This window comes from Harpia harpyja, chromosome 14, assembly GCF_026419915.1.
Source record: "Harpia harpyja isolate bHarHar1 chromosome 14, bHarHar1 primary haplotype, whole genome shotgun sequence".
NCBI lineage: Eukaryota > Metazoa > Chordata > Aves > Accipitriformes > Accipitridae > Harpia > Harpia harpyja.
This window is the reverse complement of record NC_068953.1, coordinates 26,703,935-26,716,723: the sequence shown is the minus strand read 5'-3', so window position 1 is coordinate 26,716,723 and position 12,789 is coordinate 26,703,935. Positions and strand designations below refer to the sequence as shown.

At 38.9% G+C, this 12,789-nt stretch overlaps 1 protein-coding gene across 6 annotated transcripts in view; it reads left to right on the top strand.

Moving 5' to 3' along the window:
* Window positions 1–12,789, top strand: part of PDE8A (phosphodiesterase 8A) — a 160,337-nt gene that overhangs the window by 126,453 nt on the left and 21,095 nt on the right. For 5 of the 6 annotated variants that reach the window (XM_052807819.1, XM_052807820.1, XM_052807816.1 and 2 more), the window contains 7 exons: window positions 1,977–2,034; window positions 3,522–3,610; window positions 3,842–3,920; window positions 5,514–5,651; window positions 11,069–11,157; window positions 11,816–11,867; window positions 11,968–12,010. In XM_052807819.1, coding sequence (XP_052663779.1) covers window positions 1,977–2,034; window positions 3,522–3,610; window positions 3,842–3,920; window positions 5,514–5,651; window positions 11,069–11,157; window positions 11,816–11,867; window positions 11,968–12,010 — 548 coding nt within the window. Of the gene's footprint in view, window positions 1–1,976; window positions 2,035–3,521; window positions 3,611–3,841; window positions 3,921–5,513; window positions 5,652–11,068; window positions 11,158–11,815; window positions 11,872–11,967; window positions 12,011–12,789 lie in introns of all 6 variants that reach the window. The other variant, XM_052807818.1, reaches the window with a different exon arrangement.

Sequence of the window (12,789 nt, the reverse complement as noted above, 5' to 3'; positions counted from 1 at the left end):
GAACCTTTCTTGATCTGTCTTTTAGACTGATTAAAGTCAGCACAAACAGGAGATCTGTTGAGTAACAAAAAAAGATGTAAAACAGTTTGATAAGTTTAAAGTAGCATCTGACCATAGAAGTATTAAAAATAAAATAGACCATATTATGACATCTCAGTAAAGCAGTGCATATGCTTTTTTCCTCCTTCTCCCGCTGGAAACTTTACTTATATATCATAAAATAATGTAAAAGTAACAAAAATATTTAATCTGAAATTAAATAAATGGAAGATAATTTCCTCAAAGTACAATTTTTGGAATTGAATGTCTATTTCTCAGAAAACAGTTATTCTGAAAACCAATTCTGAGGTGTTGAAATTTCCCATTAAAAATCCTGTTTTCCACCACCATCTCTAGTGAACAAAAGACCCTAATTAAAACATTCCAAAGGATTCCATTGTGAGTATCATCTTTAATGTTTTAATGCCAGGAATTCTTCTGACTATGGTAACCGTTGCTTCTACAGTCAGAATTGTCTCTCATCGAACTAATACAAAAGAAAAGAGGAAAAAAAGGAGCGAAAGAGCAAACAGTAACTCAAGAGCTTCTTCATGTACATCAAGAGAGAAAGGCACCTGTGGTTCTGTGGGCCAGCAGTTCCTCTCAGAAGTGGGGAGAGCTTGGAAGCTGGGCTGGCTGATTAAACGTTAGGAAGCTGCTCAAAAGGGGGTTTTCCCTGCAACTCATTTTTGTCTTTTCAAAATGTTCACATTGTGTGTTGGGACAAGATAATAGCCCCCTGCTGTGACAATATCTCAGAAGCTTGAGTTCTCAAACATTTCATATGTGTCTTGTATCCCTGGATTCTGGAAACTTCAGAAGTGAGTTTGCCTTCCACTGGGACTGATTGACTGTGTCAAGTTCCCATGTGCTAAACACAAGCATTCTTGAGTTGCTATTTAGGATTTTACAGGCAGAGAACTTTTACACATTTCCTTTCTTGCTGCAAGAGGCATATTTGTGAAAAAGCTTGACATTATCATATGGAAGGTCTTCTCCTTAATTTTCCTGCAGTTCAGTTTGTTGGGTTTTAGGTTTATTTTTCCCTGCAGAATGCCTGTCCTCTTTCTTTGTGCCTCTGGAAGGCAGCATTACCAGATAGCTGGCATGAGGAATGGGGAGATTTTTCTGACAGCTGCCCTTCTCTCTGCTTAATCTTGGGCAAACCTTGTACTTTAGTAGGCATCATTCTCTTCATCATAAGAAACAAGTGCACAGAAAACAAAAATAAGAGGTGCCATGAGATTCAAAATTTCACGCATAAATAAAAGCTATTGTGCCATCTGCTAAACTTGACCAGCTTGTATCTGCTCATTTACAGAAACTTAACATAATGGCCTTTCTTCCAGATCCCAGCCATACATTCACATATGTTGGAGTATCTTTTAACAGTTAGTATAGCCAAATTTTTCAAAATTATTCAGATATCTCATTTTAGGTGTATGTCATCCCCAAGTGACCTACTAGAAGGCGCAGGGTAGGCAACACTAGAAAATCCATCCTCATTCAGGTGTCTTGAGTTGCCCATGTAAGATTTGGTACACTCAGATAACAAGTCATTTCTTAAAACTTTGGCCATGTAGACTTTCAGGCACATCTTTGACTAGGGAGAGCATAAACAACAAAGAATCCAGTACCAAAAGAGAAGGAATAGTCCAACAATCTAGCTAATTAATTTGTTTTCTTGAAGCATTAGTTTTTTGTGATGTAAGCAGCTCATTACATGCAAAAAGGAGAATAACATTTTGGCTTATCCCTGCCAAAGATGAAAGCTTATAAAAATAACAAAAAATATGTTTTACTCATAGATCCTATAAGGATCTAGCCATATTAGCCTTTAGTGTGACTTCTGGGGTACAGGTATGTCAATGGCTTGTGAAATTTGGTCTCAGTTGATTACAGAAATAATCTCTGACTTTATCATCCTTCTTTAAAAGGCATGCCGATCGTGAAGAGTCATCAATATTGCCCCTGATCTCTGCTGGCTTCACAAGGGTATGTGTGTTTTATACTCTGCTAGGTTGCTCTGACATTCAAAAATTGTCATGCAAGAAACTATCCAGAAGTTTGGCTGTCAGTGATGGTTTGTGTCAGTAATCCAACTTGTAAATCTCGTTCATGCTGCTCATTCTTATATATATATATATCCCAATTCTGAACTACCATACACCAGTGGAATTAGAATAATGCTAAGGAGGTGGACATTCTCAGAAATACAAGAAATGGTGCTGAGACTTTTCTGCTTTATGCATTTAGTTCAGAGTAAGTATATGATGCTCTGCTTGAAAGGTTGACATTGACAAAATTGACGCTAGTGACTATACCAGAGCCAGAGAGCAGCTCGCAATGAGCAACAGAATGTGCTGTGGGAAATCTCTTCTATCAAATGCCAATTCACATCTGTAAACAGGCTTCAGACACTGTCAAGTGCTATTATGTATTGTTTGGAGGCACCTGAAAAGTGTTATGTTGAAATCTGTTCCTTGGCAACTATTCCAATTAAGCAGGAAAGGTGCTTATTAGTGCGTCAGTTAAGTGGATTCCTCATTGCATTAATCAGACAATGAAACAAAAATGTGCATGATTTACAACGTGATTCAGAGTTTTTGGTTGCACGCTCACCAAATTTTTTGCTATCCCATCACAATCTATTTGCACCAGTTTGCTTACTTGTAGTAAGGTCCTAATACAGGAAATGCTAGAAATGCTAGCCTGAAAATAACTGTACTTATATGTACAGAGTCATTCCAGTGGGCACATAAATAATCTGACACAGGTTCTGAATTATTTATGGATCAGAGCCTTGGAGATGGGACTAATGGCAAAGCATAGAAAATTTTCTTTATCAGCCTTGATGTGGTGGCTTACCTTTGGTAATCAATCCTCCCTCCCAAACTATCAATGTCTGTGGTAGTTTAGCATGAACACAGATTTAACATTCAGGCTCATACCCGGTAAATATAAGATGTTTTAAAAAAAATCAAAGATACTGAGGTCATTGCTATACAAGCCCCCAAATGAATAATTGTATCCAATAGTAGGTATATTTGTCAGGAAGTTTTGCTTTCTTCTGTGTATACAAATTGGGGTATTAGCAATTGGAAACTCATAATAATCTCAAATTTTGATGACTTGAGACACAACGTAATTTTTTCACCGTTATTTTAAATAAGTATCATGAAAGCATATAACTTCATTAAAAGTACATCATTTTATATATTGATCATGCTCACAATCACAGAAAATAAACAGATTGGTTGAACCTCATTGCTGTGAGGATCTGTCACCTTTTCAAAATGCAGTATCCTGAAGAATTTACTAGTCCCAGAAAATATTCTTCTCATGTTGCTTATGTTACAACATGTTCATTTTTTGCATATCTACTCCTTTTTAGTTCTTTATCAAGCAAAAGAAAACAGAGCTTTATACCCTTAAGTACGGAAATGTGTATTAATGAATTATTTCTAACCTTTTATTTGCAGAGATATGTGGAAAATTCTAATATAATGGCCTGTTACAATGAGTTGATTCAGCTGGAATTTGGAGAGGTGCAGGCACAATTCAAACTAAGGTAATTTTACCAAAAACATTATCAACAAAAAAATGCCAATTCAGCCACATCCTTAAAAGAGTATTTTACTATACTGTAGTTAATTATAGAATGTCAGTTAGCTGAAGAAAATATGTTAATCATTAAAGTACAACTTTATTCAGTACGGAGTTGCCATACCTTATTGTCATATACAATAAGAATTACGTGGGTTAAATTTAATCAGATGCCTTCTTTTTTTTATGTCTCCAGGGCATGTAATTCATTATTTACAGCATTAGAGAAAAGTCAAGAAGCCATTGAGATCACAAGTGAAGACCATGTAATACAGGTTTGTTCCAGTTATTTTTGTAAGTACAGATAATTGCTCTGTGGACTGACTGTATTTTATTTCATCCATGATTACATTTACTCTTTCTTACAGTACAAGAATCTAACCTAACTAAATGGTTCTAAAAAGATTGGAGTGAGTTTAGCTGTAGAGTAGAATTTTCTCCATTTAAAATATCTTGCATAAATCAAGTCAATTTTAAGGGAGATTAGTGTTTCTGAATGAATAAGGGTTTACTCTCATGTTTTTATTTTTTTGTAATGATTCTTATATATCATGAATGAATGCAGCCACTGCCTTGTATGCATTCTTTTCCAAAAATATTGTATGTTAATTTGATGCTCTTGAAAAGCAAATCTGATTGATGTTCTCTTTAAATAAAGGTAGTACACTTCTTTTTTTTTTTTTTTTCTTAAATCTGATACTCTTTGATGCATCGGAATTCTTGGGCAAACTTTTTGAATGTAATCCTTTCTTAAAACTTTCTTCAAAAAAGGGAAAAGAATTGTGCTTAGGTTTGTGGTCCTGAAAAACATCATCTTTATAAGGCGGTTAGTTCCATTCCTAGCTATGAAGGCTGAGAGGAGAGATGTTATTACCGGTAAAGAGCTTGAGTCTAAGCCTCTGGGAGTTAAAACATGCATATAAATTGTACCCTCTTGACCCAAATCTCGACAATGGCAATTTCATTGAAGGATGTGCCTTCTTCATTGCTTTTACAAAAATAACAGAACGCATCCTGGAGTTGTTTTAAATACGTTTTTTCAGACCAAATTTTGTCCCTGTGCTGACAGCCCCAGAGCATGAGAGAACTGACATGTGCAAGAGTCCTGGAGCTCCAGCAGACAGGGCTTTCTCATATAGTGGGGGAGTCTTTTGGAAGGAACCTTTAGGGGGGAATCTTTAGGAGCAGAGGGCATCCAGTGGTACACTTTTAATTTCTTTCATATTGAAACATTGTAAATCGTGAGGCTTTCACATGCTGTTTTGACAGGACCTGTGTCTGTAACTCAGTGAGAGGGGGGTGAAGGTGTGGCCTATGGGCACCAGTGTTCAGTTTTGTTGGGCAAGGACCATAAAATTGCAGTGAAATGCAACATTCATTTCAGAGAGAAAGTTGCTTTATTAGATTCCACTTCCAGTCTGCTTGGCTGAGCTTTGCCTGGACAGGGGAGTAGCAATTGATTTGTCAATAGATAAAGTTAATATTCGTATGGTATCCCACCATCTACTTTGTGATTTTTAGGAACACTGAGGTAGGTTTGAAGGTTTATAGGTTTGAGAACTGACAGAGCTCATTTTTCAGGAATTCGTGTTGTCTGTCTAAACTCTGCAGATATGTAATACTCAGCTGTTTCCATAATTTCCCTCTCTTTGCTCACATGCACACACTCTACACAACTCTTCTAACATGGATATTCCTGTTTTGCTTCACAAAGAAAAAAATGTAGGCATCTCTCTCAGGAGCGGTACATATAGAGATTTATTTCAGGCTGGGAAAGAGATCCCTTGGTTTAGCAAATAGAAAAAAAGGGATTCTGTTGTGCTTTAAGTATTCTGTTGAATGTTTTTTTGTTTGTTTTTATTTCACAGTACGTCAATCCTGCTTTTGAAACAATGATGGGCTATCAAATAGGTGAACTAATAGGAAAGGAATTGACAGAAGTGCCTGTAAATGAAAAAAAAGCTGATTTCCTAGATACTATTAATTCCTGCATAAAGATAGGAAAGGTAAGTAATGGCATTGTATCACTTATCATTTGCTACCTGTAAAAGTTTTTATTTTCCAGGGGTGACACATGATGTAACTTGCAGCTTCACAGACACTTAGCATTTGCAGTTTTCTTACTCAAACAAGAAGAGGAAGTAAAAAAATGCTCATTTTTTAAGGGCTTCTTTCTCTTTTCTTGCTTAGAAGAGGTACATGTTTTATGAAAATAAGTGACTTGCTGTGTTTCTTTATAATATATGCTGTATGCAGCAAAAGGTGTGGGAATACCAAAGAGAAATGGGCTGGATGCACGTTATCCAGTGTGATGTAAATGAGAAAAGAACCGTGTTGAAGTATTTCAGCATGAAATGTGGAAGTTCATTTGCAAGTTCAGAATGTAAAAATATCAGAAGACACATTTGCAATATCACTTGAGAGTGATAGGCAGTGCCAGCTGCCAGTATATTTTATTCTCTAATGACATGGGAGCTGTCTAATGGATTTCCATTAGAAATGTTTTTGCACCAAGAAAGTGCATGAGGAAGTGCAGCTGGCTTCAAGGGAGGTCATTACAGAGAGATATTACTGTTTGCCTGGTAGCTCCACGATGTTCCTTTGGGACTGTTGTAGCTGTAGTGTGAGGATCCATCTAGGAGCTTTCATTTGCATTTTGACAATGAGGTGTAAATGCTTTGATGTCATTGAACATGTCATAGTACCTTATAGGAAGAAGATCATTGGAGGTTACACAAAGAGATTTGGGAATTGGTGTGTTTGTAGATGCGTCATGGCCCATGCTCAGACCTGAGTCAGGATAGCCAGTTGGGTCATACTGACTGTTGGCGGGGAAACAGCATGTTACTGACACAGAGCAGGGAGATGCTAAAATGAATCATGGCACTCTGTGTATCTAGGCAGTGATGCAAAAGCACCGATGCAAAGTTGTGATGAGTCACACTCTGTAAATCAGGGTACTAACATAAGTATTCATCAACAAAAACTGCGCTCTAGCTGGATGCAGATTGCATGTGCATTTCAACAAGAATGTGTCACTTATTTCTACATGTATTGGCCTTTTGGAAGAGATCCCAGCAATAGACAATAGGTTGGATTATGGTGCTTCACACCTCTGTTGCCTGACCAAAATTATTTCAGTAAATTTGTGTAATACAAAACTGATGTTAGGAGGGAGTATTTGTTAAGTTATAATTCAAATACATTAGACGAGTCAGGCTTTAAATCCACAACATCAATTCTCAAGATATCAAGTGATTCATTTTTTAGTATTTTAGTGTGCTGATAAAAATGTCTTTAATAATGGAAATATATTTTACTCTATGAATGATAGAAATCTAGCCCTAATCCATCTGCTTCCTCGCACTTATTTTACTCCTGGCTCTAGGACTTCCAACTGCGAGGGCTAATGAAATACTACTTATTTAAACCTGTCTCTCTGGAACAGCTTAAGCTGTTTTAGGTGGATATATGCTGTTTACATGTTTTTTGGTTTTCCCTTTGGAACATTGTATAGTATGCAATCTATGTAGCCTTACATTTACATATTAATAGAAAAATGAATTGCAAATTAAATTCTTACAGGAAGTATTTGCAAGTAGAGGTTAACCGTCAGAGCGATCTTTGAAATACTGCAGCTTTTTGAAGGTGCTTTAGTTTGAAATAATTTGTGTCAAGATGTTACAGCATTTTCAGAGGTCCCTAACTTGCATCTGGATCATTCTGATATGGTCTGTGTGTTGTTTTCAGGCTTGTGATTTCTTTATATCCTAAATTTAAAAGACTGCTTCCCATTTCATTAGGCTATATATGGGCTACTGTAGGTTATAGCATACAAAAAAAGCCAACTGTCTACTACTGTGATATTCTTCTGTCAGCAGGTTTGGCTTTTGTGTTTTGAACAAACATGGTAATATAACAAAAATAATAGAAAGCAAGATTTTCTGATCTTTAGAAAAATGTAAGGTGTATATAATCTACCTCTAGTCTTTAAATGGAATTTAGGAAGATGAACTCTTGCAGCATTTCCCCTCTTGTGCTGACAAACATAGCGCTGTGAGCAAGTTCAGTATATCCAAACAAAAGTTCATAGGCATTATACACAAAAATTGCTAATTGCATGGTACATAGAGATTCTTGGGTCAGGATGTTGTTTCTCTTAGCAAAAAAAAAAATCTCTGGAAGTTCATTTTTTCTTACTACAGCTGTCTGTAATTTGCAAGAAGCCAGCGTTATTGAAAGGCATTTTCAACCATCCATGCTTGAGGAGTTAAAAAACAAGTTGTACTTTCTTCATTCTTCTGTTTCATGATTCAAATTACATCCATTAAGATGAAATGTGCAATTCTGACTAGAATTCTTACTGCCTCTGATCTCTGCAGTTTGATACAAAGCTCTTTATCTTAGTTTCGCTTTTTCTGAAGTGAGATGGATAGCTATCAATAAATCAGACAACACATGCAATTCCTCTCACTCCTTGGGAATTATTTGCAACATAGCTATCTTTACAGAGGGGGTGAGAGAGTGATCATGCTCTATGATAAAGGTCTATGGCAATTCCTTCCTAACTCGGCCTTACTTTCTGTGAGATTGTTTTCATGACATCTTGTGTTCATTTTGGTTTGTTCTGTTTTCTGCAAGTAGCTTGCTGAACTTCGCTGTCTTGTGCAAGAAGCCTCAGTCTAAAAGGAAGGCTGAATTGGGGGATTACTTACTATGAATGTATGACTGCTCAGTGGCTAGATGCATGCCATGGCCTTCTTAATGAAGTTTGAAACCTCAGCGTTGATTTACTCTATAAAGGATGAAACGTTTTTTTTACTGTGTATGGTTTTTACTCTGCATTCGATCCTAGCACACCAGGCCATGCAGAAGTGACTGATCGCTGTACTCGTGTGGCTGTAATGTAGACATAATGATGAGCTTGACTGACAGCACGTCTTGTGAAGTAGCTCTTCCCTGTTGGATAGCTGACAGAGGCTCTGTGAGAGAGCATATGGTGTTCTTAAAATATGTTTAAGTAACATCCCTGGGAGAACTTTTCCTACCAGCAGGAGTTCGGCTTGGACCTCCTATTTCTCAGAATTCTGCTGACCTTTTCCCTCACACATTTCCTGCCACAGTTTCACAGGTTTTAGAAATTCACAAGTTGAAAAATTGATCTGTTGACTCAGAACAACACATTAGTGAATAACCTGTCTTGAAAAGGATGCACTTTCAATGTGGGAACTACCCAATCTGTACCTTATGACTTCACCCCTTTGTACATATTCCAGGTTTATTACCTGGGTTAGAGATTGATTACTCATCTCTGCCTCATCCTGTTTGTCAGGAAACTATTGATATGCATACTTTTAATTATGAGAGCATTGAATTTTGTGATGTTTTCTTTATCTTCATTAGTATTCCTCATGCAGCTCACAGGAGAAGATACTATGCTCACTTCAAAATTTGTTATGCGCAGTTCTTTTCTCTGACAGATCCTCAGAAAAGCCTTTCATATATTTTTCTGCACAGCCTGTCACCATGCAGCTCTCTGTGGGCTGGAATCTTTATTTGCTGGCTCCATCAATGTAAATGCAAAACTGTTCTTTCTGTACCTGTGCTCTGGCATGCTTGACTCTGAGATCTGTCAGTCTAACATAAATAAATGTATCATCTGCCTCATGAAGGTATTTTCACATATGTTTTTAAGATCTGATCTACAGTCTGTTGAACTCAACCGAAAGACAGCAATTGGCATGGGTAGTTTGTATTAAGTGAATATGCAATATGGAATCAATTATTTATTAATCACTTGGTATTTATTAGATGCTCAGCTCAAAATATGCATCTGCTAAAAAAGACCACCAACAACTATTCTAGTGACGGAAATGTGTAGGCAAGATTGTAAATTTTGTTGGCTGCCAGGTTACAAAAGACTGGCACTGTTGGAATGTTACTGGCCTATGTGCTGCTGCCAGAAATGAAAGGGGGAGACCCAGAGTTCCCAAATTTTGCTTTCCCTGAGTTTTGCTAAATAGCCCTGTGAGGGGGCAACTCTAGTCCAGGCACCACACGCAAGGGGAGACCCTGGGAGGTCCGTCAGTGTTGTGGTATATGTCTTTGCTGTGGTATTTGTAGCACGGTTTGAGAAGCAGCAGCAGCATGGTGAGGAAATTGGGAGGGAGCAACAGGTAGGGGGGCCCATGCCCCAGCATGTGCTGAAGCCGCATTTAGCTGTGTCTGCATGCATCAGCATGGGAGCTCTCCTGCTTCACAGCGTGGGTGTGAGCTCCACTGGAGGGAGGTGGTTTGGGTCTGGGTGTTAGACCATGGTGGTGCCTTCTGGTTTTAAAGTCTCTAAATAACAAAAGTGACTGTTTTAACAGTATTTCATTTTAAGCATGTCTTAAACAAGGGAGAAGGGACATTTCCCGAGACTCATTGAAAGAAAAAATGAGGCTCTGCACTAGAAAGAAATGTCTCATTTCCAGAGGAAAAAAAAGACTTCTCACTGCAAAATGAAAAATTCCGTTCCACCCTGTCTTTTTTTTCCCATTTATGAATTTTATCAAAAACCAATGATACTGGTAGTGACAATGTGATACTTCAAAAATTGTCTACTTGAATGTGATCGTGAAACCAGAGTGCCTTTAGAGGGGATGTCAGCAGATGGGAGGCAGAATCCGGTAGCTATTCTACTAGGCTCTCTTTTGCTTTAAAAAAGCCAGGATAAATCTCTGCTGCTTTTTGAGACTGAACTGACAGTGTGGAAAGTAAATGTGCTAGGATACCAAAGCGCTTTTAGTCACAGATATATTTAATGTTAACCAGAGATAAGACTTCCCAACTCTGCAGGAGAGACAGTGCAGTCCAGAAGTGAAGGTGGACAGATCAGCATAATGGTTTCTCACTGACCTTCCTGTCCTGGGAGGAGTCAGCGCAGTCAGGGAGAAAGTCAGGCAGGTCAGCATAGCAGTCCCAGTGGTGTGGTGGGTGGTCCTGGGGCAGGGCAGGGGGGTGCCCCACACTGCTAGAGCCTGCAGGCGCTCCTGGAGCCTCTGGGGGACTCTTGCTCCAGGGGCTGGTCTGAGCTCTCACTCTTGCAAGGGTCTTTGACAGGTCTTCTCCCCCCAGTGACTCCCAACACCATTGAGGTAGGACTGGGAAGAGAATATGTGGTTCTGATTCCCACAGCACCTGAGGTTTGGCTGTTGCCATCAGGGCACTCACAGGCTGCCCCTCTGGAAGTTCTCAGTGCTTTGGCAGCAACACAGTGACCTACAGGTTAGTTACAGGGGAGAAATTTGAGGGTAAGCACAGTTTAACCAGTCCTGACTGGTTTCATATTGTAAGACAGCTTTCAATGAAAAAAGGTATGAAGCTACAGCTTCTCTTGCTGTTTTGTCTGAACTTTCTTCCACTTGAATTCCTTTTTCAGGAATGGCAAGGAATGTACTATGCGAAAAAGAAAAATGGAGATAGCATACAACAAAATGTGAAGATACTACCTGTCGTTGGACAGGGAGGGTAAGTATGAAAGCTAAAGCCATGATTTAGGTCTGAATCAAGGCTCAGTTTAGAGTTCAGTTGCTTTCAGCAGGCATTGGATTGTCCTGAGTATAAAGGAAACTTATGCAAGGAAGGGAGCCTGAGACCTCTGCATTTAATTCCTTGGAGCAAAATCAACTTTACATGCTGTGTGCAGGGAAAGTATAATTCTCCCAATTCTCCCCAAAAAGGAGCCAAAGATCCCGATGTGCTCACTTGTGACTCTTACTCTTCTAATAATCCCTGAAGTGCAAGTGCACTCTTAGCTCTTTCTGTGCATTGTGTTGGGACCACCAGGACCTATGTCCTGTTCCACTGTGCACCTGTACTGTGTCCCTCTGTGCTCACCTACTCAAGGCTGTTGCTGAGTGTCTTTATGTGATTAGGTCACTGTGTGCTTTGATCCTGGTCAAAATTCAAAGGAGAGAGAGAGAGGAGACAATCTTTGCAAAAGATGCTTCCATTTTGTATTCCCCATCATGTGCAGAACTGTGGGTTTTTTCCATTCCCAGTTGAGCCTTCCTGCCAGAACAGGATTTGTCCTATATTAATTCGTTGCTCTTACCCATTTTGTGTATCAGCAGTGAATTAGAGCTGAGGTTTGGATGGGAATTAACACGCTGTTTTTTGCCTACAGAAAGATTAGACACTATGTGTCAATTAGTAGACTGTGCAATGACAACAATAAGGTAAGTGAAAGTAGTGCTATGCTTGCTTTAGTTTGAGCCCTAAATATTACAAAATAATGGGAAGGTTCTGACTAACTGGATTTCTCATACTAAATTGTAGGCAGAGAAGACATGTGAACGTGTTCAGGCTGAATCTCAGACAGGTATGACACATCTCTTCTGTCCTAATAAGTGGAGAACGTACCTGGGGAAAGAGTAAAGCCTGTTGTTAGTGATCTGACTGAAAACCACAGTTGCACAGGACAGTCTGAACAGTACTATTTAGTTAGCGATAAGCTGGGAATCCAGCTCAAAAAGCAAGAAAATAAATACAAGCCCTCTCTACCTGCCTCATTTGTTTTAGAAGTGATATAAAGCAACCCACCCTTGAAAATGCAGTAATAGGGCCTCAAGTTGATATTGTGATATTGCTGGATTCAGTGTCACATTTCAGGTGTAGGCAGTGGATCCCTGTGACAAAATTAGAAATAAGAAGGTTGCTGTCTAGTTGTCATGTTGCTGTGGCTGGTCTATAGCTAGTGGCATGTATGTTTGCGTTGCTTTTAACTGTATTGTGCGGTATTTGCATGTGGGTGGAAATGAGGATGACCAACACTACCATTCACCCTCGTGCCACATGTCAACACTTCAATTAAGACATCCTTGGCATCCATGCTGCACGTACTTGTTGTATCTGTCGGAGTCTGTAAGGGGCCTAGGATACATTGCCTAGTTTGCTAGCATGTAGTCTACTTCGGTCCACCAGTTCTTTGTGGCAGTTGTTACTTGAGTGAACTCAGGTGTGTTGCACAAGTTGTATTCACAACTACAGTTGTGTCACTGTGTCAAGAGAGGAACTTTTCCCTCCACACTGTTAGATCCCTTCTGCAAAAACACTTAGGCATGTTCTGCCAGAGAGCATGACTGGGTTCATGACAGCGTA